The sequence below is a fragment of the Lingula anatina genome, chromosome 1 (assembly GCF_051362555.1).
Source record: "Lingula anatina isolate TDL-2025a chromosome 1, LinAna3.0, whole genome shotgun sequence".
Classification (NCBI taxonomy): Eukaryota; Metazoa; Brachiopoda; class Lingulata; order Lingulida; family Lingulidae; genus Lingula; species Lingula anatina.
The window spans coordinates 23872026-23898113 of NC_141767.1; the positions used below are offsets into that span (position 1 = coordinate 23872026).

Here is a 26088-nt window from a genome sequence, read left to right on the forward strand (position 1 = left end):
TATTATTTTTGGAAATACCAGATTTTGTTTAAATGTAAATTGTGATTTAGTTTTGTGTTGCCTCATGTAGATATAAGAGACTTCATTGAAGTTCGAATGACATTGGACAAATTGATAAATGTCAAGACTCGATTCAAAATAGCAACTAACATTATTAGAATGAATGATAAGAATTCATTTTCAAAATCAAGAATACATTTCTAAAGGTAAATAAAGAATTGAAACTGAAAAATTAGTTTATATCTTGATTTTATGCACTTAAAATGAAAAGTAACTGCATTTTCTATTAATTCATTTCCTGAAAACCTGAAGGAATTTGTTTACACCTATCCACATTAAAAAAATCAAATAGCAATTAAATATGGTACTTGATTCTGATCATGATTAGTGACATATTTATCTTTGTAACAGTCTGTTCAACATCCAATGTAGCAACCAGCATCTGTCATATTAGCCTCAAAAACGAATGCCTTTCTGAACTGAAGTATTTACTGTTTTCTTAAACGAAGCATACCATTACTACAAACAAAATGAGACTCCCATTATGATTTCTTCCATAAGGCAATGTTTGTTAATGCATGTTGCAAACATGTCTTCTAGATAAGTTATTAAATGCAATCTTGGGATTATCAATCCTTAAAAAACTGTCAAATTTGTATTAAAATCTTGTCTGCCCATATACTGTGGAATTAGTTCCCTGAGTGCTTTGTGTTGAGGAATATGAATGCTGTTGGCCTTGGTTTCCTGGCATTCCATGAACATTTCTCTGTAAATAAAAATATTGAATAAGAACAGAAGAAAAATCTGTTTTTAATACAACAATTAAGTTTTTCAAATTTTAGACCCCAAAAATAATGAATGTATAAAAAGAAACATTTGAAAGTAATACTGAAAAACCTCCATTCACTGCTGAATGGAACTCAGAAATATGCTTTATGATACACTCCTTTGAAAATGTAGAAGTAGAACATAAATTAAAATAGATACACTATAATCCTCCACATGATCTCCTAATTTTACTCTCAATTTTGACCTTAATACATTGAAGATATACAGTAAGGCACTGCTACTGAACATACGAAAGAACATGTACTCAGTGTTTACATGCTAGAAAGTACATCAGCTAGAGAACACATCAAGTACAAACTACTCACTTGAACTGGTTTCAGTCATTTGTGGTTGTCAGTTTTAAAATTTTGAATTAAGAAATTAAACATATGCAAAATTTAAATGATCATCTTTTTAAGCGACTTCAAAGCATTTTTGCCAGCCTGCTAGAAGATTCCGTAAGCTTTCATTGGTATTTTTGTATAAATCACTGACAAGGAACAAACTGTCATGTAAATGATGACAAAAGCTGTACTAGACAACACCACTATCATGCTGGGAGTATTTCCAGTTTTAATGAACAGATCTACCTGATACTCATTAGATACCATTGTTCCATTATTTGTATTGGGCTGCATGACTCGAACACGTTTAGCAGGTGGCTGGCCGTGACTGGACGACTGGTCATTTCCCCCTGTGGCCTGTCAAGGAGAATAGGACTTATTTTAAAAAAAGCACATCATGGTATTAATATTCCAATTTTCTTCACTGTATATAACATACCTAGAATGATGTGAAATAACATGCTTTGATTTGTAAACAAAGGGACATCCTCCTATGTGAAGGCATTAAAACACACAAAGATATACCCTCCCCCTTTTAGATGCCATGCTAGACAAATGAATTAGAGATAAAAGGCGTCTTAGAGATCCAATACCTTGCTTGCATTATCAGATTTTTCATTGTCATTTGTAGGTTCATCATCTGTTATAAATTCTCTCTTTGGATAAGGAATTGGTAAACCTTCAAACACACTGAAAGATAATTGTGACACCATTCAAAAATAGTATTTAAACCACCATGACATTGAACTATATTCACCGATTAATTCACAAAAAGTTGATAAAATATGATGTTTTTTTTTTAAATACAATCAGTTGGTTCGTTTAAGTACATTGAAATGCTTGTTACAAATGCTTATTACTTAACTATGATAATACATGACTTTTTCATAGCCTTAAATTTTTTAAAATCTCTGAGAGATTCATATCTTACTCAGGACATGGTGAGGGGTCTTCCATAAAGTAAGCATCCTGCATTGCCTGTTCTGATGTTATTCTTTTAGTAGGGTCCATTGTAAGAAGTTTTTGGAGCTGTGCAGGGGTGGTGAAAGAAGAAAAAATGCACTTAAAAATAACAACAGGTTCAAACTGATATCCCAAACCAAACAGTAACTATATTCTAAAAGAATAAAATTGAATCTTGCTATCTTACTTTCTTGTTAACATTAATTCTGCCATAATAAATGCAAATAAATCTTAAAGATTTGAACAAGTTCATTTGTCCCAGGAGATTTATATATCTACATTATACAATTTTTAAATGATAAGAGCACCCTTTCTCTCTGTAATTTATCTTGTAACACAGACTCACTTGAGCCAGATGTGGTGGCAAGTGATTTGTAAACTTGGCCTGCCGATTTCTTTGCCTTGACTTTGTTGATAATTAGTGCAATCAGGGTGAAAAGTCAACTGTAATAGTGCTTTTACAATTGGAATCAAGTTTAAAAAGTGAACCAAATATTCACATTTGAAAAGGCATATGTGTATGTTTTTTTGTTGTTGCCTATATCCAAGTGCCACTTCACAATAAACTAAACTTACAAGACGGAATGCTTTGCTGTCTGGGTGCACCTTGTGTTTTTCCATGTACTTTGTCAATGTACAATTTACGTAACTGGACTTCTTGAAATCCTTCATTAATGTTGGGTGTTCAGGCATCTTTTTGATGTCTTCCCAGTCTTTGTCTTCAACAAAAACAATATACAACATTTATCTTTTTCATTTGGAAAAAATCAGGTTTATGAGATCTTTATTACAAACATTGGAAAAATGGATAAAATAAATCATGAATTCATATAAAAAAAATCCATCTAAATGCAGGCATATTTGAGAGAATGATAATTGGCCGATTAGTCATACAGCTAATGCTCTAAAAATTGAATAAAAAATAAGGAGATACATCATATAAAGGAACTGAAAAAAAAACCTTGTGGAAATCCCATCACATTGAATATCCTATCAAGCTGGTCATGATGATATGGATTACTGGTTTTGATGTCCTCCTGTCTACAGTGAAAGATAGGTTCTGAGGTCAGCAGCTCTGCAAATATACAGCCTATAGCCCAAATGTCTGAAAGATTAAAAAAAAAAAGTTGGTAAATCTTTCCCCAATGCTACTAACCAGATATCTCATTTAATTGTCTTGTATTTCATAAGAATATATAAGACAACATTGTGGTCAGTATTATTTTTCCGTCAATTTAAAATAAAAGAGCTTATTCTTCATGTCTCAAGGTTTAAATTTTTATCTTGCATGTCATACAAACTCGAATGGAGATACCACAAAAACAACATAATCAGAGCTGGTTGCCTTGTTATTAAGAAGAAAAGGGCCAATTCTTTACTGGTATGTCTAAGGGGTTTAACTTCTTCTCTTTCTCTGTCTGTTAAACATAAAACATTCACCAGAATTTAGTATTATTTGTTATATAAGAAAAAAATTAAATAATACAGATATTATGAAGCATTCAGCCCATTTTATTACCTATTGCTTTAGTATAATGCCTTGCACCTAACAGTAACTCTGGGGCTCTGTACCAGAAGGTAACAACCACTGGATCCAAATCTGCCAATGGTTTGAGAGGTGCATTGAATAACCTGGCAAAACCCATATCAGCTGAAAAATAATGACAATAACCAAAATAAGGTTAACAGGATGCATTTAGAGACCACTACATGTAAAATTTAAGATATATTTATACATCCAAAGATACGAAAAATGTTGTGAGAAGTCCAAAAATTGAAACTGGCAAGTAAGGAGGTAAGATTATAAACTAAATCATAAAATATGTAAAGCACTGCATTTCATGTGGGATGCATTCTGCCCATACCAGGATCAATCTATATTATAAAAACATACACTTAAACTTAACACAGTTACAAATATGATGACTGATGTGTAACCACTTTCAACCAGCATAACTAACCTATTTTAACCCGGCCTCTCTCTGGACCTTCGCCCATAACTAAAATATTAGCTGGTTTCTGAAAATAATACTTTCTATTTTAACCAACCTGGTTCATCAGATACGAGTTGTTCATCAAGAACAAAATATTATAAATCACAGTAGAGAATCACTAATATTCAGTGACATTTTAAATACATTAATTGAAATGCTGCCCCTATGTAACTGAAAAAACATTTTCTATTCTTCAAAGCTTTCAAATAAATAAAAAAATCTTTGAACCATATTATTTTTCACATGAGTGACAGGATCAGTGAAACCATCCAAACAAAAAGGAAACCTGTCCATTTCTTTGCATATTAGTGATATAAGGCAACTTACTAAATCTCTATGTAGCACCCAATTTGCATGAAGATAATGTATTCCATCCAGGATCTGATAAAGTAAAGATTTCACAAAATTCCGAGGAACATTTACAGGCTTTTTGTTGGCCTTTGCTGCTCTGTGAAACTTAATTATGTGCTGAAAAATATGAAATTACAAAGAGTTCAATGAAATATCTAACAAAAAATGTAGAAATAGGGGAACAATCATAAGAAGAAAATATTATTTTCTTTTTCTAACAGATCTCATAACAGATATGGAAGAGTTCTTAATGCATTTGCATCTAACCTCTGAGTCCATTGTACATATCTTGTCAATAGAATTATATAATGCTGTATTTCATGAATATATCAACTAAATTGTTTCTGAACTATCCATACCAACTTACCCATAAATCATGCTCAGCATAATCAAACAATAACCACACTTTTCTGTCACTATGTGATAGAAATACTTTTTGTAAGGAAATAACATTTGGATGCTTGAGTTCTCTAAGAAGCTGAAAAAAGTAAAAAAAAAAAAAAACCTGTAACACTTGGAGTTCATTAAAAAAAAATAGCGATAATTACATAATAAAATGAATATCTTTCCTCTGAGATGTTGTAAAACAATAATAGTAAGAATAAAATGAAATATTTGCTGTTGCAAAGTATCCAGTTTACAGCTTTTAATGTTTTATGGAAATGCTTACTGCTATTTCTCTGCACGCAGACATTGAGATTCCTGTGCCTTCTATCTGCTTCAAAGCATATTCTCGCCCATCACTGTAAAAGACATCATGTGGGCATTATTAAGCAAATTATTAATATGTTTATTTCCAAAAGACAGACATATAACATTCCAACATGGGGAACAAATAAAATAAATAAGAAGATAGGGCACATAATTATATATTTATATCATGACATATTGTGTACTATTATGCTATTATTATTCTAAAAACCCCTGATGTTTGGTTGTGATCCACTCGCACTGAGCAGTGACTCGGCAAGTGGATCAAACTAAGCATATGGTAAGGTTATAAAATGGTTTATTTATATGCATTATGTGGTAATTGTGGTTTATATTAAAAGGTGTTTTATCAATAAGGTTCTATTCAGATATGATTTTGAGTTGTAAGAAAAAGTAGGAAGAAATGGCTTAGTGGTCTTACGACCGGAGGTCGCTACAGGTGAAAAAATCGTAAGTTGCACTTCTGCTTAGATAGAAAAAAATAACTGCATATTAACGTTAAATTTGAGTTTTCAGTTAAAACTAGAGGCAGCCACTCACAGGACCAAGCACCGGCGCCACGCTCGGCTGTCACCTTGATTGGATAGTAAACGATTGTCGTAAAATCGCTAAATGATATTAAAACCGGGTGCATAAACCTGAAAACCACCTACAACAACCTTGGACTGCCACATTAATCCAATACAATGCAAACATAAACTATAACAAGTGGTTAAAGCCTTCAAACCGAATGTCGTAAAGTCCCCATATACCTCCATAGAGACAATAAAATAGAATGAGCTTGTGAAACAAGAAAAATCCAGTTCCAACATAATAATCGAAATAAAATACTGCCGGGCATCGGAGCGGCCTAAAACTTGGCACGCTTACCGCTAATACTGCAGGCTACATCATCCCGTCGCTCGTTTGTAAATTCCGTGCATGGCATACGCACAATCAAACCGTAAAAAACAAATTCTCGGGGTGTCGTTGGCCAGGTCCACTCTAACCTACCATTACGAAAAAGAAGCCATGCCATTGGACAATGCGACCTCTGCGGTTACGTCATTTCCTGAATTGGATTGTTGAGTGGAACTAGCCAACGACACCCCGAGAATTTGTTTTTTACGGTTTGATTGTGCGTATGCCATGCACGGAATTTACAAACGAGCGACGGGATGATGTAGCCTGCAGTATTAGCGGTAAGCGTGCCAAGTTTTAGGCCGCTCCGATGCCCGGCAGTATTTTATTTCGATTATTATGTTGGAACTGGATTTTTCTTGTTTCACAAGCTCATTCTATTTTATTGTCTCTATTAGGTAGATCACAATCCGCTAGGGGCGCTACAGTCGTAACTGTCCACGGGCAGTGAAGTGTTAAACTGAAGTCGGCCTGCTGACAGTTCGCCTATGGAACCCCTTTTTTAAATCTCTCTTTTAGCGCTGCGTAAAAAAACTAATACAAGCCATTAACTAAATAAGTTGTAAATCAAAGAGTAAAATCCGGTCACATGATTTTCCCATGTTGCAGTCTTTGACAAGTTTCGGTTCTGCTTGTTTTAAGTTTTGCCTCTACAAAATGCTAAAAAATTTCAGGTAAGTGCTGGTATCATCTTTTTGAAATTTATATCCAGCAAAGTTTATGAAATTTGCTATATTATGTAGAAAAATCATGAAATTTGAAGGTTGCGAAGTATAGTTAATTTAATCCGCAATATTACATGATGTGAAAATTACCACAGGGAAATAGCTCTGCCCTGATTAGTCACAGGCTATGTGAGCCAGACAATAGGCTGAGCACACAAAGACACACAGGGTGCTCTGCTGCGCCTGAGTGATCACTGCTGGTCAGTGGGCACAGGTTTTGAGCTGAGAAGTGTGGACACTTTTGGTGGATTTTTGCAGTTAAAAAACTTCAATATCTTTGTTGCTTGTAGGAATATTTAAAAAATTCCAAATGATTTCATCCGGTTTTTGCATTACCTTTCAGATGATATAAGTATTTTAATTTTCTGATCAGTTTGAAAATTTTTCTGATATACCTATCTCTATGGAGGTATATGGGGACTTTACGACATTCGGTTTGAAGGCTTTAACCACTTGTTATAGTTTATTAGTTTATTTTTGCATTGTATTGGATTAATGTGGTAGTCCAAGGTTGTTGTAGGTGGTTTTCAAGTTTATGCACCCGGTTTTAATATCATTTAGCGATTTTACGACAATCGTTTACTATCCAATCAAGGTGACAGCCGAGCGTGACCGGCGCCATTGCTTTGGCTTTTGCTCGTACCTGTTTTTTCTTCTGGCTTTATAGACATGGCCATAAGTTCCCCTTCCTACTTTGCACCCTTCATATTCAAATTCGTCCTCAACTTTTTGTCTCTCGGAAGCACATTTTACTTTGTAATCGTAGTCCACCATATTCCGCTTGTTCCCGAACTTTTTAGGACATGCCAGTACCCATTTCCGATGTAAAACTTATATAGTCTCTCCATTGATTTATTATCCAACTCATGAACAAAATTCGTTACTGCCACGTACTGAAATTCCCTAATAAGAAATAAGAGACAAATATTCTTTTTATTTATATTTAAATATCAATGTTTATTTTTCGACATGGACTTTGGCTGGATATCTATAAAACTAAGAGTAATATGAAGATAGATTAAAAATCATATTGGAAAAATAATAAAATGAATTATATGTCTAAATAGTCTTTACAAAATATAAATACCAAATAAAAGATATGAAATTGAAATATTGTGATCGTTTTATTATAGTTTGATAAAATAATTTGCCATTAAAATATTCATGTTCCCTATTTTACTTTCATCTAAATCGCTCGCCAGAACCCATTGTCGGCACTCCCACCAGTGCGCTCTTCTGTATCGCCGCTCTTTTCTAGTGCTCTCCACTTGAACCATCACTCGGCGTGTGGTAACCTCACAAAATCGCTTCAGAAAAAGAAATCAGAAACATACCAAAATGAGTTTCTTTGAGGGCACAGAGAAACTATTAGAAGTGTGGTTTGGTTCTTCACATAAGGATAGAACAGCTGATCTTCGCCTGATTCCTCGGTAAGTCTGGGTTGTGTAAGGTCGCTAATGACTTATCAAGACCCAAGGCATTGTTTACTGTGTCCAAGAATCGGAGAAACACAAGCAATCTTTTGACTTATTATTATTTTTATATTTTTTAAATATATTTTCAATTGTAGGGAATTTTGGGATGACCTACTTGATTTGGTCCAATGTAAAATTCTTAGTGTTGTCAAGAATGAAAGCATCCATGCCTATGTTCTCAGGTAAGTCAACATTTGTCTGAAAAGATACGCTGAAGCTAGCTTAGCGGCAACAATTATGAGAAACTTAGAATACTAATACAACTAAAGAACACGATTTGAAGGTCTTGTATGGGTTTCTTGTATTTATGTGTTCTCTGTATGTGCTCTATTTATGTGTTAAATGGAGGTCATGGAAAGTTTAGTCTTGTACGTCATTTATTATCCAGTGCAGTGTTGTTTTAATTTTTTTTATAATAGTGAAAGCAGCATGTTTATATCGAAGAATCGATTTATTCTGAAGACTTGTGGCACTACCACTTTACTGTATGCTGTCCAGCCACTGCTTAAGAAGGTGAAAGAATATTGTGGATTTGACATTGTTGAGGTAATATTTTCATATGTTTATTATTCATAGCATATTATTGATATTCCTAATTAAATTTGATAATACTGTCTTAAATTTTCATTTTCATGTGCTTATAGTTTTCCAGATGGCAAGATACCTCAAAAGATCAAAAGAAAAAGGGTAATGATGTATTATTCCTTGTTCCCATACCTAGATCGATCTAGCAGGATCAACTCATCTAGGAGGGGGTTCTGGCTAAATTGCATTCAGCTTAAGCAGCTCTGATGTCTGACATGCCTACTGAAGCTGCTAAACAATAGTTAATTACCCCCTAACAGCTTCAGTAGGCATGCCAGACATCAGAGCCTCTTAAGCTGAATTCAATTTAGTGAAAATTCCTACGGGCGATCCTACTAGATCAATCTAGGTATAGGAATGGGTCTTAGTCTAAAAAGAGCATGATGAAGTAAATGAATAAAATTGATCTTGGCATTTCAACTTTTGATTGGGAGTTCTTATGATAGGTTAGTTAGTATGAAACATTTTTACACTGTGATATCTTTTTAAAATGTTTCATGAAAAATAGATCTTCTATTTTTTGTTTAAGACCCAAGACAGATGTATCAATTTCTGATGGTTTGACATTTAAGACTGCACTAGTTGTTGTGTCTGTATAGCCGTTGTGATCACATTTTTGAAATAGGATTGTTACACATATGAGGGGTTCATGCCATATTTCTATCAACCAACACAACACTGTTTACATGAAAGAGAGAGAGAGTGGCTTTCATTGTTACAGCGCTGTCCACTTCTGAACCTTCTTTCACTGACCATTATGAGGAGAGTTTAAAGTTGAAAAACATACATTCCTTGCACCAGAGAAATACCAGCTTCAGGTTCATAATATTAATACACTTATGTAAATCTAAATTGGTACTTGTTATCATCCCTTTGGAAGACATTATACGCTTAAAGGAGACACCATGGCATCCAGTAATGATTTAGTATAAAGATATGTTATCTATTTAGGTCCCATCTAGGTGACTGTCACTTAAGGAGGCACTATATGTCCCTACCGGGAGAACATTCAGCTAGTTAAAATGAAAATTGAGCTCAGTAACGTGTCATATCTGCTCAATTTCTGAATAAAATGTATCTTAAAGGAAATTCAAAACATTTAATATGCACCATGCTAACTTTTCCTGTAAAAAACTGATCCATGAGACCTTGCGGCATAATGTTACATTACTACCATTAATTATTAATGTGAAAGTATTTTTGCTTGCATTTGTCATAAAACACATAACAAATGCCTGTTAGTGTGTGAACACAGTTTGAAAAAAAATTTTTTTCTTTTACATTTTTCATTTTTTTTCTTTCAACTTTTTGAAGCCAAATGCATTTTTGATAAGCAATTATCATTTGTAATCCTTACTTTCGACCTTGGTGTGTCAAAGAGCCATGGGAGACATCTGGATATGTGACAGAGATTGAATGATAACCAGGCCTCCTATCAATGTAAACAATTTAAAGCAAGCAGTCATCAAGTATGAAGAATCAGTCCTATGATTTCAGTCATATAATTAAGCATCTGTATGAAACATTAACTAGAGCTGATGCTGCCTTTTCAATCCTTGCAATGAGATCATTATTATAACTTATTTAGTATTTTGTTTGGATATACGAATGATTCTGTACATGGAATTGTTCTTAAAAACTGAAAACCGTGATTTACTTAAATCTGTGTTGATTGTTAGAGCCATTGTGTGTGTGTCCACCTTGTTTGTGGGGGGGGGAGGGGGACCTGGGTTTGAAGTAACCAGTCAATTTATAATTTATTTGATTGACAATTGATAAAGTTGTATAAAAAATATGAGGAATATTAGAATGAGGAGGTCTGGATTGAAGCTGAGATTTGACCTTGATTGTACCACATAACTTTTAGTTTAGTAACACGTAATTTGAAGTCATTTCATTCTTGTCATGTGCAGTAAAAAAATAGAACCCTGGGAATCTATGAAGCAATTTTAAGGTAAACATATCCCAAATAAGAGAGCCTGTAGGTTTAATTTTAAAAGGGTTCTTTTGATTTATTGTTGGGGGTCTGGCAATGAACAAAAGAACTCTCACAGCCTGGTATTATACTTATCATTCAGTACCTTGTTTATTGCTAGTACCTAAACACATTATATATATAATACCACCTTACGTAAGGGAGATGCAGACATTGAAAGTACAGAAAACAACCATCCTTGAAACATATCACGGTTTTATGCTGTCAAAACACAAGTCACTCAGGGACCCAGCCTCGGATTACGTTATTTTGATTAGAGGGATATTTTACTAATGCATGAGCCTACTAGATGTGCAATAAACATTATAATTTTTATATCATCACAGCAAGTTTTATATAAGGGTGTGTTAATTAGCCTTTATATTGTCTAACAGGTTATTTTTTCTTCTAAGCCAAAATGTTCCTAGTTTAAAATGGTGGTCTTCCTAATCATGTTGTCTGTGTAACTAGCACATTCTAAGACTAAATGTTTCATGAGAAAAGTTGCAATTACCAAATAGCCCTTTTATTGGTGGTGTGGCTAACAGATATTGTTCATATGGTTTACCACTGCAGGATGACCATAAATTTAAGTAAAGATAAGTAAATACACGGGGTTACATTATTTGCATTGCATGACCAACCATTTTGCATATAAAAGCAATATTTTGCTACTCTTTTAGGATGTGTTTTATTCTCGCAAGAAATTCATGCAGCCACAACTGCAGGAAAAGCTTCACCAGAGATTTGAAGATGAGGTAACAGTTTTCTTCTGAATGTTTTTATAACTAGTCTTCTCATGGTGGATAAAGCCACGTCTTTTGAGTAAAATATAAGTTTTTCTTTTGTAAAAAAACTTAATGTTTAAATATGTTATCTTTATTTGATTTTCAATCTTATTATTCAGGTAAAATACTTGGATCAGCTGTTTAAAGGCGAGTGGTTATTATTTTTTTATTTTGAAAATTTGTCTGATGAAAATGTTTTTAATCTAATGTGTGAAATGCTTTTTGAAATATGCAAAGACAAATTCTGTTTCAAAAGATCTATAAACAAGAGCTCATTTGTTTTATAAATTAAAATATTGCCTTAACACATACGTATTGCTTTTTCACATCCAGATTATTGTGGACATTCAGACTGATAGTTTCCTGAAACAAACATATTCACAATATTATGATATTTTCTATGTTTCCCACATGTATCTACTTGATCATAGATTTAACACTTGCAGACATGCATTCAAAACAGTTGAAAATGATTGTAAAACAAAAAGGGAATATAACCCTGTCCTCTTCTTAAAGACAAAATGGTGCATTCATTTTATCCTTTTAAAGGTTTTAAGCATGTAAGATAATATAAAAGATATGTTATGTTTAGATTTAAAAAATGTTTTCAGTCTTTGCATAATTTTGCAATTGAACACACTTTTGAAATAAAGGGTAAAATGTTTCATTCAAATATTATAGAACTCGCTCTCTCCTTTAACACGCACATGCCTGACTACTAGTATATTTATTTAAAAACAAAATTATTCTATTTGATTATAGATGGAGGTGCCTATATACTAGGAAAATTGAATGCTGATGCATGGTGAGTTATTTATTTTATATATTTATATAAGGAATGTTTTGATTAGCCTTTGAAAAGGGCATCTGGCATAATATTTTCACTACTCCTCATTAATTTCCATTTATCTTTAGTTATTCTGCATTTCATCTCAGCATGTGCTTCATATATTATGAAACGTATTTCTATTTTTTGATGTGGTCTGATGTTGATAACCTTTTATTTTTTCTTTTACAAGAGAGACCAAAACTGTTACAGATATTATCAATTAAAAAGAAATATTAAAATCATTTTGTTCAGGTACCTTTACACCACCAACCCTCAACTAACCAGCCCAGGGCGAGGAGTGATTGAGCCAGACCAAACTTTGGAAATATCCTTTAAAATGTGTTATTGATATTAAAAGGCTCTGCACAGCCTCAAATCAGAATTCCAATTTAGTTGTTTAAATTTGAAAGAAGTTGTGCCCTTGTGCCATCATATTTACATGGATAATGATTTGGGAGGATAAAATGTTGCTGGAATTTTGTTTCTTTAACGTGTGTGAAATTAATGTTGAGATAAGAATGCAAAATTGTTATTACTAATGAAAAACAAACAAGAATATATGCTGTTTCCTTTAACTTCCACACGTACTCCTGTCAGGTCTGGATCCAGAGGTAATGAAAATATTTACCACAGAAGTGAGCAAGACTGCAACCCAGGCAACTGCAGTAAGAGAAAAAAAAGTTTTTCAGAGATGATTTATTAACCTAACTTTGATTCATGTTTTGTCTTGTATCAAAGTGTGACATAGCAGCATGTGCTAAGTGCACAGTTTTTGTAAATGATGTGGCACTTGCTGAATGTCAATAAGGATAAAGTATACACAATGATCAGTAATTATTGTTATGGGTATGATGTCCTAGTATGGTTACAAGGGAAACTCAAGTACATAGCGTTATTTATTTTCTGTCATTTATTTAATTGGGATTTTGTAGTGAATAATTAAGTAATAATTATGTAACTACAACTCTCAGATATTAAAATGATTATTTTTCGGTCATGCTACAGAAAACTTTAAGAGGAATATTAACAATTTTATGTTTCAGCACTCTGGAATAGCAGAACTTCTCCCAGGAGCCCAAATTGATGACTACCTGTTTGAGCCTTGTGGTTACAGTATGAATGGAATCTTGCCAGATGTTAGTATTACTGTCTGATATTACAATCTTAACTGTGTAGGACTTATGATTAGATAAGAAGTGAGTTCATTTAGTACTCATACATCTGTGTCACAGCCATCTTATTTAATTTGCATGGTTATTTTGTGAGGTTTAGAAGTGTGATTACTGAAAAACTGATCCTCTGTTTTACTAAGAACAATATTATTTTGATAGCTATTGGTTTTAGAACTTCATCAGTTATATTCTAAGAAAAAAGAATATTTGAATATCACAGTGTGTGAACATATAAAGGAAACAGTCACTAAAACATACGTGAAAAGGATATTATACTGAAATACTTCAATTTCATTCTGACATTGTCAAGCAGTCCATACTTGTATGTTTGAAGATGTGATTTGTACCAGAGACCAATTTGCACAACTTATGTTCTTATTTATTTTAGGCACGTTACATAACTATCCACATAACACCTGAGCCTGAGTGTTCTTATGTCAGCTTTGAAACTAATGTACCTCAGGTGAGTAATAGGCTGGGAATTTGTTGTTTCACTAATCTGTTGCCTCATCTGTCCATTGCCTTTTCTTTGCAGTGATATATTTAAAAGTTAACAAAGAAATATGATTTATAAATGAAATAAAGGACTAAAAACAACTTATTAGTTCAAGCTTCATTATTTTTTTAATAATCTTTTCCAAACTATTTGAAGATAGTCCATTAAAAATTTTTTATGGGAGTATAATGAAACTTCTTTATTCTTTTACTTGATATACTTATTTTTATTAGCAAGTATGGTACTCTACTGTTATTTGTCTTGTTTGCCCATGATACAACACTATTGGCCATGTTGGACTTGAAATCCACTTGTACAGTGCTCTGCACCTGTGTAATTCACCTATAACTCAGGTGATTTATATTGTGGCTACTACATGCATCTAACTTCATAGCAAAATGAACAATAAATGAAAGAAGCAAGAATTAGATAATATAATAAATAAATAAAAATGTATTTAAGGGCCGCTCCATGAAATTGTCCCCTCAAAATGAATTTTCCTGGGGAACAATTAATTTTCTACTTGTGAATTATTGCTTGACCTGTCCTTGAACTTGGATTCGATGTTTTATTCCTTTTTAAATTTAATACTTCACTTTAAATGACTGGCCAGTCATTATAAATGACATCTGCCATCACTCACTTTGCCTCGCTTTCACACAAAAAAGAAAATGGACATTACAAGCTGACATTGAAATGTTGTAAGCTGACAGTGGTTACCCAAGGATACTGAGAAAATATGTAATAACCACACAGGGTACACTTCAGTTACAGCAATTTAAAGTTTTTTTGTCTTTGGAGTCTGATTTGGGACATATAAGAAGCATAATAGGACATAAATATATGACTGGGGATTTTCAAACGTGTGAAGAGAACCTCTTACAATTTATTTTGGCGGGAAAATCCCATGGAGTGGCCCTTTAAAATCACTCATGTTTCAAACATGGAGCCAGCTGGTGGTATGAATTTAGGTGGTCTCACCCCTTGCTGACCTCTTGTAATTAATTGTGTTCAACCTTTTCCAGGCTGACTATCATGATTTGATCATGCATGTTCTCAACTGCTTCAAACCTAGGAAGTTCCTGTTGACAGTCTTTGCCAATAAGGTGAGTATATATAGAATATTGATTAATGTGCACAGGAAGAGAAAAAAGTAATAAAACTCTTGTCATAAATATTGATCATTAATTTTATAATGTAGGGTTAGTTATGAAATGGTTTGCATTGGTAATGGATTACCTTATTTTCATCTATCCAAGCAAAATATGTATGACCATGCCACCAGCATGATATATTATATATACCAAATAATAAAAAAGTTACAAATTCCTCAGTAATTTGCTATTGTTTTAAATTACATGAATTTCTTGATTTAGGCTTCTAAAGCTGCCGGAGTCCACAAAGATATGCAGTGTGAGAAGTGGGATGAGTTTGCTGGCTTTTCAAGAGTGGATAACCAGCTGTGCATGTTCAAGAATTACGCTCTCACCTATGCCCATTTTGCCCGTGATCCTTTCTAGGGACTCGCCTTGCCTCAACAATTACAACTGCAATACATCAAAAATTGTTTGAGGCAGTATATCTTAAATGAAAATCAGCAATCATTTCAGTTATTATTTTGCACAACTCAATATATTTCATATAATTTTGTAGTGTTCATTTGGAAAAGTAGAAAACGTAGACGCAAAATGTGGCAGTTGTTTGTATATCTGGCCTTAAAACCTAGATGAAAATGTAATATAAGACAATGTGGTAAAAGTCAACTTGCTGTAATCATGGTAACCAACACCATGGCAATGATGGCACAATGCCAACCAGCAGGGACCCATCAAACTATAGGTCAACAGGTTTGTAATACCAACATCTTCACTGGATTTGGTCAGTGAAAAATTCTGCCATGTTTTGAAGTATCTGGGGTAGTGCTAACACTCGCCAATTTACCCAAATGCTAAAACTGACTGAAATATGCTAAACAAAAAGGGCTTGATTTGACTCATTTTAGTCAAATTTACACCATTTGGATAACAAATTGACAAAAAGTAATGATTTGGCTAAGCGAAAAAAATTGCTAGCGCTACCCCAGAGTATCATATTGATGCTGCACAAAAACATAAACCAGGTAAGTCTGTTGAAACAAATCAATGCACATTCATTTGTAAAACATTGGAAGAGTTGAGAAAAGAGTATGGATTAATCATTGTTGACAGATGAATCAGATGTAAATGTTAAGAAGAAAAAAATTAATATTTCAAAACATATCCTTATATCTACTTTAATTTGAGATGTCTTCTCTTACAGCAGTAATTGCAAAATTATTTTTTATATATTATGTTGTTCTCCTGATAAGTAACAAATGTTGTTCAGTGCTCAATATCGGTTTTAAGTACTTGATGAAATATTGGAGACATATAGCAAAGTATAATTATTGTACCACCAGCGTAGGCGCTGGCGGTACATATGGTTTTAGTCCTGTCCGGATCGTTTTGCCGGACTTCGACGGCTCCACGGCTCCTGCAGCTCCTCCGCCATGTTACCGTTACCACTTCTCCTCCAAGAGGTAAGGGCCTCCATACCCATCTCTTGGATTTAGGTCACCTATAATCTCAACTCGTTCCACATAAAATTTGGTCTTTGTCGGTGCTGGGGTCTAGGTGTGGCACTCATTGCAATGCACCCTTGTCCAAAAATGGCAAAATTAAATGCTAATTATCTAACCTACGGAAGGGATTATGGGAAAAATTTCTACAGTCGGCTGACCAAAAGTCATATGTGGAGATTTCAAATATGCCCTTGGATTTGACCTTTGACCTTCATTTTAAGGTCAAATGGGCCAAATTTTCAAAAAACGAAATTTTTAATGAAAAAAAAAATTATTTGCACTGATATTCAGAAACTACACAGACGTAACCAATAATATTATTGGAAAGTGTTACCCTTCAGGTCATCTTTCATCTCTGTGAATTTGGGGTCAATCGGTGTATTTTCACAGGAGTAGTGGCCATAAGATACCGAAACTGAAAACTGTCTCTAATTCGGGAACCGTTAATGTTAGAGACCCATTCTTTTTTGCATTTTGTAGAGCATGTAAAGCCCAACACTGAGGGTGGTCTCCGTTTTTTTGTATTCCATACGGTTTTTGAGTTATGCTGTATCAAAAAGCACATTGTAGTGGTGAAAGCAAAAGACCTTTAAATTGACCTTTGACCTACTTTTCATCATGAATTGAACTTTGCAAATTTCCATTCTCTTTTATCTCCAAAACTGGCAGAGAAAGGTCCATAGTTACTATTGAACTTGAATAGGAAGTAATACACTGGCAATTTACTGTGAACTTAAAATTGTCCTTTGACCTAATTTTTATGATGAACTGCTTTTTGCATGTTTTCTGACCTTTAAATCTGCAAAATTCGAAAAGAAATGCCCATGGTTACTATTGAACTTGAATAGAAATTCATATACTATGATGTTGAAATTGACTTTGACCTACTTTTTCACCATGAACTAAGCTTTGCATATTTTCTTGACCCTCATATCTTCAAAACTAGCAGAGATGTGCCCGGTGTTGCCCCTAGGTTTTTCTCTTTTGTCAGCATATATGCACCACTGACAACACATTTTAAGGAAAACCAATAGGCCTTTTGTCTAGAGAATCACAGGAGTGATCAATGGTAGGAAAATGCAGGTCAGTTCAAAAATCTGCTTGATTGTACCATTTTTATTTATATTTCTTTTGGCATATTTTGAGAACTCTTGTTGATTGCATTTTATAGAGCTTGTCAAGCACAAGACTGGTGATGGTGTCCCTTTTTTTTTGGGGGGGGGGGGAGGTTCCATACGCATGCGCTTACTCCAGCTGGTGGTACAATATCCGGAGGCGGTATCGCCTCTCTGATCCTCTAGTCATTTTTGTACCACTTCCCCAAAGTGGAATCCGAATATTTCCCAGGGAAATGAAATGATGTAAAATGTCACATTGATAACAAATGGTACTCAATATATTTCTGTTCCATTTTAATGGCAACTGTTATTTACAAAATGTTAAGCTTGTTGAAATACCGCAACTAGTCACTTTTTATTGTCAAAAAATTATACAAATGTACTTGTTTGCAAAGAATGGAATGTTTATGCTTGTTTAATACCATAACTCTGTTTACATCATGCAGTGTAATTAAAGAAGAACTTGGGAAGATTTCTTCTGGAGTTTTTTGACAATAGTGAACTGTTAATGCAGGTTATAGCTACAAAAACTTTCAAATTAGCTGCAGCATTTGTTAATCTATTTAAGGTTTATACATGTATAATCATTATGATATTGTGTAAGTTACTACAAGCAAAAGAAAATGTGAGGTAGACTTGGATGGCTGAAGGAGCAGTGAGAGCCATTTTTGTTTTAAAGTATTAATGCATATTCTTGCTATAATTAGCTACAAAATTTCTATTTTTGTGAATCTTTTATTTCCTACTTTCTGAAGGTCTTTATATTAACTCGATGCCCTGCTTGTGTATTGGCATCTGAAGATTTTTGTCTTCTTTTCAGTATTAATTGTAAAACTGCTAAAATCTTATTAACAGTTTTAGTATAACAGTTATGTTTTTAAAGAAATTCATTATATTTTTAACTAGTCTGAAGACTGGACTTGATTAAATATTCATTTTATAACATGTCCTTACTCGAATATCATTGAAATAAATATGGGAAGCAGTTTCACAGAAAAATGATTAAATTCAATCTCTTCTCCTTTATTAAGAACTACCAATAAGTATTATAGTTTTAAGAGTTTTATTAGAATGATTATGGAGTCTGAAAAGTCCCATACACCTTATTAGTGGCGATTATGAAAAAAGGCCAGCCGCTAAAAGAATGCAGATTGATATGCCCATTGGAAACTGTATAGTATCACAAGCAAATAACAATACATTTTTAATGCTGATATTAAAAGGAAAACACCAGTATCATATTTAACAGCACTGATATAGTTCATGTAACCTATTTCATTACCAAGAATAGACAATACTATACAAATTTTAATAGAAGTGCAGCTCTTAACAAATGTTGTCACAGCCTGAATAGCTTCCATATAGCATCTCACATTTAATCTATATGTAAAGTGAGAGCAACAGTTACTTGAAAAAAAGAGGTTACAGCTGATAAATTGCCTTTGAAATTGAATAAATGTCTCCATAACAATGTTAAGCGTGATGGCAGCTGGATTTGTACTAAGAGCCAGACTTAAACTGTCACAGCGCCAAAGCAATACCAAGCTATTATATTTTAAGTACTTTGTATGATAGCAAACCCCTTGGGCCTAGGTTTGAAACACAATATTCATTACTGTTCAATGCAAGAGAACACTGCAGTTGAGGAAAAAAGACATGAGAGCATTTGATGTACTTGTGGATAAGTCCAATTTAAACTTTTGAGCTTAAAATACTTATAATGCTACTGCTGCTCCCATATTTAGAGATTAAATGACAAGTGTAAATGCTGAAAACATCCATACCTAGACTTATAATCTCAGCCTCGTGCCTACTAGTTCTCTCTCCCTCATCTTTTTAGTGTGTGTGTGTGTGTTTGTGTGTGTGTGCGAGGGGGACCCTTGTCTATGTCCACCATGAATATTAATCCTCTACCTAATTTGTGCTCTTTCAAATTTTATTCTTACAAAGTTTTTAAAAGTTTATTAAAATTAACAATCTTCAAACTAAACAAAATATAGTCTTGTTTACATTCTAAACCTTTTTCGGATTCAAGTATTTAATGCTTTTTACAATGATATGACATTCCTTTCACAAGAACATGTAGTATTAACAGATTTCACTGGAGTTGTGAGGTTACCCACACCACTCGATGGAGATAAGTATAAGCATGTTAATGACAAAATAAATTACCATATGATAGCTAGTTATGTATATAGCCCTACTGTCTTTATTAACGCCATTGTATCTCAACCTTTCCCTTCTCAAAAGAAAGGAATGCTTTATATCAGTAGGTGAGGCAGTTATTCATAAATGAACAGAGCATACCAAAGGAAGTCTGGACTATGATTATTGGTAATGTCCAGAACATGAAACTGGATTTTAATGTTTGTCACCTGCCAGTTTTGTCATCAGTTTCTGAAATTTATGTGACCAGAATACATTCAGGAAAAGAACTCGGGCCATCAAGTATGATCCAACTTGACACTGTGTCCAACAACAGATTTAAATGTACAACAAACTATATTTTTCTGCCAAATAATGTAACAATTTGAGCCCACCAATTTGTGCTGTATCTTTAACAATCCTTGCAACCAACAAGCTACACAATAAATAACCTAATACAAATAATCTCATTAAAATTCATAACAATCAAATTTGTTTAGGTGGAATCAAGTCCAGTTCTTGAACAAGTTGTACGATATTCCTGGCTTGTAACACACTGGGCATGTCTATCATAACTCCACGGAACACAAAGGCACCCTGAAAAAAGACAAAATATTGGTTACTTTGAAGGCAACTTAAAGTGCATTCCCAGAGATGTAGATCGATCCATCCAGATCGACCTAACTCCCTGGGGGTTGACGCTAAATTGCAGTCAGCCAAGCACGCACAACAGTTAATTACCCCCTTACAGCTTTTAGTAGGCGGGACAGACGCTTAAGTCAGCTATGCTGACAGTAATCTAGTGAGACTCCCCACAGGGATAGATCGATCTAAAATCTGTGGGAATGGGGTCTTAAAGTCATATCACATATAGGTTACAAATGTTTTAAATTCTAATGCACAGCTCAGGTTAACACCTGAGTGCACACAGGTGCACATACAATGAGAAAGATAAAAATGTACAACTTTTACCTTTCCGGATTTCTGGTGCTCATTAAATGCCTCTATCATCTCTGTTGCCCACTGAATCTGCTCCTCACTGGGAGAAAATGCTGTCTGTACCACTGCCACTTGGTTAGGATGGATCACTTGTTTCCCAGTAAATCCCATACGAGATCCTTGCAATGACTGTTCTCGTAGGGCATTAAGATCTACAGTGTCAACGGGCAGAAATTACCAATCTTTTATACTCAATAAAAATAGAGTTTCATTTGTTTTAGATAATTGAACTGTAAATAGGCTGAGATGTCACAGGTACAGTATTGCTAATAAACAGAATGTCATGGGTGTGCTTTAAAATGAGAAATCTTATTTCGACAATTTTCAAGTTAACTGAAAAACTCTTTAACTCCTGTGGCTTTAGTTATTTTTTATGCTGCTTGCGTTGGTGTTTAACCACATAAGCACTTACCTTTAAAATTAATTTGAACCATATCTATTGCTTGTAAATTATATGCTTTTGCATGTACAACTATCTTCTGTCTGACATATGTCAATTCATAAGCATCTAGTGTGCGGCTAGCACCTAAAATTAAAAATATTTAAAATTGCTTATCCCTCACTTGAAATGAAATCAAAATGAAATGAAATGAAATTAAATTAAATGTCACATGTATATAACAGGAGGTAAGATCATATTAAAAGGAAAGAATAATATGAAAATGCTTACCAATATTTGCACAGAAATCATCAGACCCAAACATGATTCCTGTCAAATGAAATACCCCATCTTCTGACTTTTCCAATCCTTTGAGAATTATCTGGTGGAGATTGATTAGTCCTATAGCACTTTCTATTTGGAAGATTAAATTAAGAGGGGCACCCATTTGCCTTTCTCCTAGGTAGACTTTCAACTTATCTGCAATCTAGAGAAAGACAATACTTAATATGTTTATGCTTTAAATGAAAGGGTTGTCGGGCATATTTTGTGTATTCCTTTTTTTGTTATAACAAAAAATAAAAAAGAAATAAATAAATAAAAATAAAATGCTACAATAAGTGATTTTTAAAATTCTGCTCAAAAAGCAACCTTGTATATAATGAATTAAACTAAACTTCATTAAGTTCTTAGAAAACCTGGATGTAAATCTTACATCCATCGAAAAAATCTTAATCTGAATATAGAATAAAAAGAATAAACCTAACCCACTCCATTTCATCAACAGTATCTACTTTTGGAACCAACAGTAGGTCTGGTACAACTTTGGCACCAAACAAGACTTTAAAATCATCCTCAGCAAAACCACTTGTTACTTGATTGCAGCGCACTCCACGTTCTGTTCTGCCAAAATCATATTTTCCTTCTGACAGCACTGATGCAATGGTTTCTCGCGCTTCTTTCTGAAATTTAAGGTAGCAAGTAACAGTTAAAAATTACTCTTTATTTAACTTTTAAGCTTTAAGATTTTCCATTCTTTCTTTCACCACTTGACACACTGATCACAGAGAAATAAACCAATAACACTCAAAAATATTTGGAAAATAGGCCTGGTATAGTACTCATCAGAGCATAATTCTTCAAGTATTTGCAGATAATGGTAGAGTGCATGATGAAATATTATCCACACTTTTCTTCGTAATGTATCACACCTTTTTATTGAGTGCCACCCCATCCTCGCAATCCATGACTGCACAGTCAACATCTAAAGTGCTGATTTTGTGAATTTTCTTCTCAGAGTCTCCAGGAACATAGAGCATTGCACGGCGGGGGACATATTTCTGCTGATGGGCAAACCTCCTGCTGACTTTGTGCCTGTGGCAAGGAACAGCTATTCTTTGAGCAAACACCATGGGACATTTAACTTTACTACCAGTGCAGGCACTTTTAAGTGCCAAGGATAGGGCACTCATTGTAACATTAAACACCTGAAAAAATTAAAGAGCTCAATATTAATAATAATACCTGCTGCAGTAACAATTTTGTGAGTGAGTATTACGTAAGCCTGCATACTGAAATAGCATTGCCCAGGGAAAAGAACAAAAATCATTAATGCAAAAGTTAACAGCTGTGTTAATAACATACAAATAGACAGTAAGCTGCAACAAACCATAATCAAGAAAATTATTCAAGCTTCCTACTTAAACTTGCCCGAGTAACAATTAAGTCTTTCATCTCGTTTAACATACTCACTGTTGTGCTAGACGTACAGTAATTACAATTATTTAAACGTATGTTAAGTCGTGCTAGACACAGAAAACGCATCTCACTACCCACTTACTACTGGCACTGAGTACTGGTACTAGTAATGTAATAAATTATCCTTGAGTTGACTTCCACGATCACAGCTCACTACAGTTTCTCTTCACATAAACCATTTGATTAAGTTTCACCTGCAGTCTGACATGTTGCCCGCGAACTAAAAATAATATTATGACAATGCAAAATGTTCATTCATTCTCAGTATGTCTACGATCTAAGTTCATAACAAAAATGCATGACACCTCAAGGGCGCAGACATATTGAAAGTGACGTAGTGATGCCCCCAAAGGTCGCTGCAAGTGCCCGGATAATAACAAACCCAGCAGGGAAAGAAGGCGGGTGAGCACAAGTACGCAGTGTAAGATTTTTGATTCAAGTTGATTGCATTGTTTTGAAATGTGTATTTTCACGTAACTTTTATCTATAACGTGTTGTTTTATATACATCGCTACTTTACGAAGGTAGTACACCAATATTTTATGTAAAATTGTAGAGCGGCTTCTTGAGGCACACTTAGTGTAAATAATTGTTTCAGCCTACATGTACATTGACTACAGTTGACTCTCATGGGCCATGTGTTGCTTCATAAATTATATAATATATGTATAACATCAACACCAATGGGGCTCCCTAAGTCGATCTGCACATTTAACTTGAGTCCTTTTTGGTGATGCATACAGTATAGCTGTATAAACCAGAACAGTACAGGTGCCATTAAATACTGTACCAGCATTTACTGTCAGTGAGTATGTGTAAGAGCTCTTTGCAAAACTGAGATGTAATTGTAATCATTAACCATATTTCATCTCTATGTTGCATTTTCAGCCTTAATTTGTAAGCAATAAACTTTTTCATATTTGATGAAAACATGATTGTGGTTTGGCTGGAAACGGAGAACTGGGTGGTTTGTGTCCAAACTACAAAATGTATCAGTATGATTTGTTGTGGATAGCCATCTCCTGGCCCAGTGTAGATCAATAATCTAAGCTCTTTTCAACTGTCTGCAGTGTACAATATATCTGTTTTCTTGTATTTGTTATACAGTATATAGTAAGGCAGAGAACATTCCCATAATATGAGTCACTCCAAAGTTACATTTATTTGAAAAAAAAGTCTCCCACAAAGGAGGCCATGTTTTTGTTTGTTTAAAGAGTGATTTAGTTTAATTTTCTCAGACTTTCAATGGATATTTCAAGCAAAACCAAGTCAAACTTAATTGTAGCTACAATTTTTTTTGTAAATATTTTTATAGAGCTGTTCATGAATAGTTGTCTTTTAAACCCATTATTGCCATTATTACTCAGTATTACTATTGATAAAGGTTAAGCTAGATCATATGTATGATTGTAGAATTGTTTTTTCTTAGTCAAGCAGTGGATGATATATGGACCAAAAGCAGGCACAGGCTGGTTCAGTACAAGTACTGTTAGATATATTTAGCATGATACATATATTGTAGTAATGTTCAGTGTAACCACAGAAAGACATTGAAAATTAATACTGCTGACTGACTGAACAGAGTATAATGCTGAAGGCTGTTACCTGGGATATATAGTATAGTGCATAATACTTGGTAATGTGTTGTTAATGATATCTTGCATTTGTGTCACAGTTATCAATATTATATACAAGTCATCATAATTATCTAGTATAATACTCTCCAGGCACCAATAGCTTACTACTGGTGGCTCAATGAGTCACTACGTGTAAAGACGTGTTGTTCACAGATAATCCAGGTGCACATAATTGCTTTGCCAGCTTTGTGTAAATATGTGACAAAAGAAGGATATAATGAGGTCATTAATATCCTTAGACTTTGTATACTCAGATCTTGCCAAAGTTATTGACATGGAAAATATGAAGAGGTATGTGTCCTACTTAATGAAGCAGATTTATGATACAGTATGATTATAGTTGTATTATTGGGATTTCATGATTTATGTTACTAAGTGGACTGTCAAATTTGATTCATTATAAATTATTTATTATCATTGTTTTGTATGTGATGTTAACAATGAATGAAATATATTACAATTTGCAGATAATATGATATCAGTTGCAGTATGGTATATTAGAAAAAAAACTTGAGTCCTCATTTGTGTGTTGAATAACTAATTTCATACCAAGCATATTTTTATACCAATTAACAATCTAATAATCAGATAAGCTCTCCATCTAATAGCAATTATTTGGCTATACCGGTGATGAATTGTAATGGAGGAATTTGTGTCCTTGCCATATTTACATGTCTTCTGTGTTCTGCTTCAACATGTTAATAATTTATTACAATTATTGAAATAACCATAAGATTTACAGAAGAAAAAAAAATTATCAGTTCATGGGTATTTTTATGATGATCCTTTTGCTCCTCTCCTTATTTCATAGTTATTTTTTTCAACTTGACCTTAATAAGTAATTACAGTCATCAGTTCCTAGAATTTCTTTAGTGAGAGACTGTGATTACAAGTATTGTTGTAGCATATTTGTCAGTTGATAAACTCATGATTGTTAAGAACTATTTTTTAGGAATAGACAGAATTTGTAAAATGTAATTTGCAACCCTGATTCAAACTGAGCATGAATTATTTGTACTATTTACCAGGCCACGATGATTTTCAGTCATTACTGATGCAGTTCAACCAGACAAAGTGCATAAGGAAGTGTTTCAGCGACATGTCAAGGATACATATCAAATGCTCAATCCTTGTGTTCATTTTCCGTTGTTTGGTCATACGGGAAACGTATTCTCATCCTTTATAAATGCCAAGCCTCAGTTATGCTGCAATTTACATGTTTTCTGTCCTGAGTTTCGTACTGAATGTGAACCATGATGTGTTGGGTCTTTTAGTCGATCCATCTCGGGCTGCGTTTTGTACATATAATCCAGTTTT

General features: G+C 33.9%; 4 protein-coding genes across 7 annotated transcripts in view; 2 read left to right on the forward strand and 2 right to left on the reverse strand.

Moving 5' to 3' along the window:
• Positions 1 to 275: 275 nt before the first annotated feature.
• Positions 276 to 7653, reverse strand: LOC106152103 (cyclin-dependent kinase 8). 2 transcript variants are annotated; one of them, XM_013525596.3, is made up of 12 exons: positions 7460 to 7653; positions 5151 to 5223; positions 4848 to 4958; positions 4457 to 4597; positions 4097 to 4154; positions 3655 to 3786; positions 3097 to 3240; positions 2712 to 2854; positions 2104 to 2201; positions 1766 to 1862; positions 1419 to 1529; positions 276 to 766 (listed from the first exon to the last, which is right to left on the reverse strand). In XM_013525596.3, the coding sequence occupies exons 1-12, from the start codon at positions 7588 to 7590 to the stop codon at positions 659 to 661; spliced, it is 1347 nt and encodes a 448-aa protein (XP_013381050.1). In that variant the 5' UTR covers positions 7591 to 7653; the 3' UTR covers positions 276 to 658. The 2 variants fall into 2 exon arrangements, with proteins under 2 accessions (XP_013381050.1, XP_013381051.1); XM_013525597.3 differs by having other exon boundaries at positions 1437 to 1529; positions 7460 to 7651.
• Positions 7654 to 8017: 364 nt separating this feature from the next.
• Positions 8018 to 18860, forward strand: LOC106152106 (S-adenosylmethionine decarboxylase proenzyme). The gene is made up of 12 exons (XM_013525600.2): positions 8018 to 8246; positions 8387 to 8473; positions 8711 to 8837; positions 11535 to 11609; positions 11759 to 11786; positions 12402 to 12444; positions 12721 to 12793; positions 13053 to 13133; positions 13512 to 13604; positions 14029 to 14103; positions 15162 to 15242; positions 15513 to 18860. Exons 1-12 carry the CDS (start codon positions 8155 to 8157, stop codon positions 15654 to 15656), a joined length of 999 nt encoding a protein of 332 aa, XP_013381054.2. The 5' UTR covers positions 8018 to 8154; the 3' UTR covers positions 15657 to 18860.
• A 939-nt stretch (positions 18861 to 19799) lies between these two features.
• Positions 19800 to 23457, reverse strand: LOC106154456 (citramalyl-CoA lyase, mitochondrial). 2 transcript variants are annotated; one of them, XM_087002527.1, is made up of 7 exons: positions 23213 to 23457; positions 22588 to 22863; positions 22144 to 22338; positions 21668 to 21863; positions 21410 to 21523; positions 20971 to 21149; positions 19800 to 20595 (listed from the first exon to the last, which is right to left on the reverse strand). In XM_087002527.1, exons 2-7 carry the CDS (start codon positions 22846 to 22848, stop codon positions 20485 to 20487), a joined length of 1056 nt encoding a protein of 351 aa, XP_086858653.1. In that variant the 5' UTR covers positions 22849 to 22863; positions 23213 to 23457; the 3' UTR covers positions 19800 to 20484. The 2 variants fall into 2 exon arrangements, with proteins under 2 accessions (XP_086858653.1, XP_013384258.3); XM_013528804.3 differs by having other exon boundaries at positions 23217 to 23456.
• Positions 23458 to 23488: 31 nt separating this feature from the next.
• The window catches only part of LOC106152088 (intermembrane lipid transfer protein VPS13A-like), a 44928-nt gene continuing 42328 nt past the window's right edge, over positions 23489 to 26088 (forward strand). Inside the window, exon 1 of one of the 2 annotated variants that reach the window (XM_087002525.1) lies at positions 23489 to 23536. The gene's annotated coding sequence lies outside the window, so the exon portion shown is untranslated. Of the gene's footprint in view, positions 23537 to 24281; positions 25063 to 26088 lie in introns of those variants that run through there. The other variant, XM_087002524.1, reaches the window with a different exon arrangement.

Excerpts from the sequence above, each read along its gene's own strand:
- LOC106154456 (XM_087002527.1), bottom strand. The coding sequence starts at position 22,848 with ATGAGTGCCCTATCCTTGGCACTTAAAAGTGCCTGCACTGGTAGTAAA. Across the intron at positions 21,524-21,667 it reads TGATTTCTGTGCAAATATTG|GTGCTAGCCGCACACTAGAT; the intron begins GTAAGCATTTTC and ends TTTTAATTTTAG. Across the intron at positions 21,150-21,409 it reads GGTTCAAATTAATTTTAAAG|ATCTTAATGCCCTACGAGAA; the intron begins GTAAGTGCTTAT and ends TTGACACTGTAG.
- LOC106152103 (XM_013525596.3), bottom strand. The coding sequence starts at position 7,590 with ATGGTGGACTACGATTACAAAGTAAAATGTGCTTCCGAGAGACAAAAA. Across the intron at positions 3,241-3,654 it reads GCATTATACTAAAGCAATAG|ACATTTGGGCTATAGGCTGT; the intron begins GTAATAAAATGG and ends TTAATCTTTCAG. Across the intron at positions 1,530-1,765 it reads AATCTGATAATGCAAGCAAG|GCCACAGGGGGAAATGACCA; the intron begins GTATTGGATCTC and ends TCTCCTTGACAG.
- LOC106152106 (XM_013525600.2), top strand. The coding sequence starts at position 8,155 with ATGAGTTTCTTTGAGGGCACAGAGAAACTATTAGAAGTGTGGTTTGGT. Across the intron at positions 8,838-11,534 it reads GTGGATTTGACATTGTTGAG|GATGTGTTTTATTCTCGCAA; the intron begins GTAATATTTTCA and ends CTACTCTTTTAG. Across the intron at positions 12,445-12,720 it reads AAATTGAATGCTGATGCATG|GTACCTTTACACCACCAACC; the intron begins GTGAGTTATTTA and ends CATTTTGTTCAG.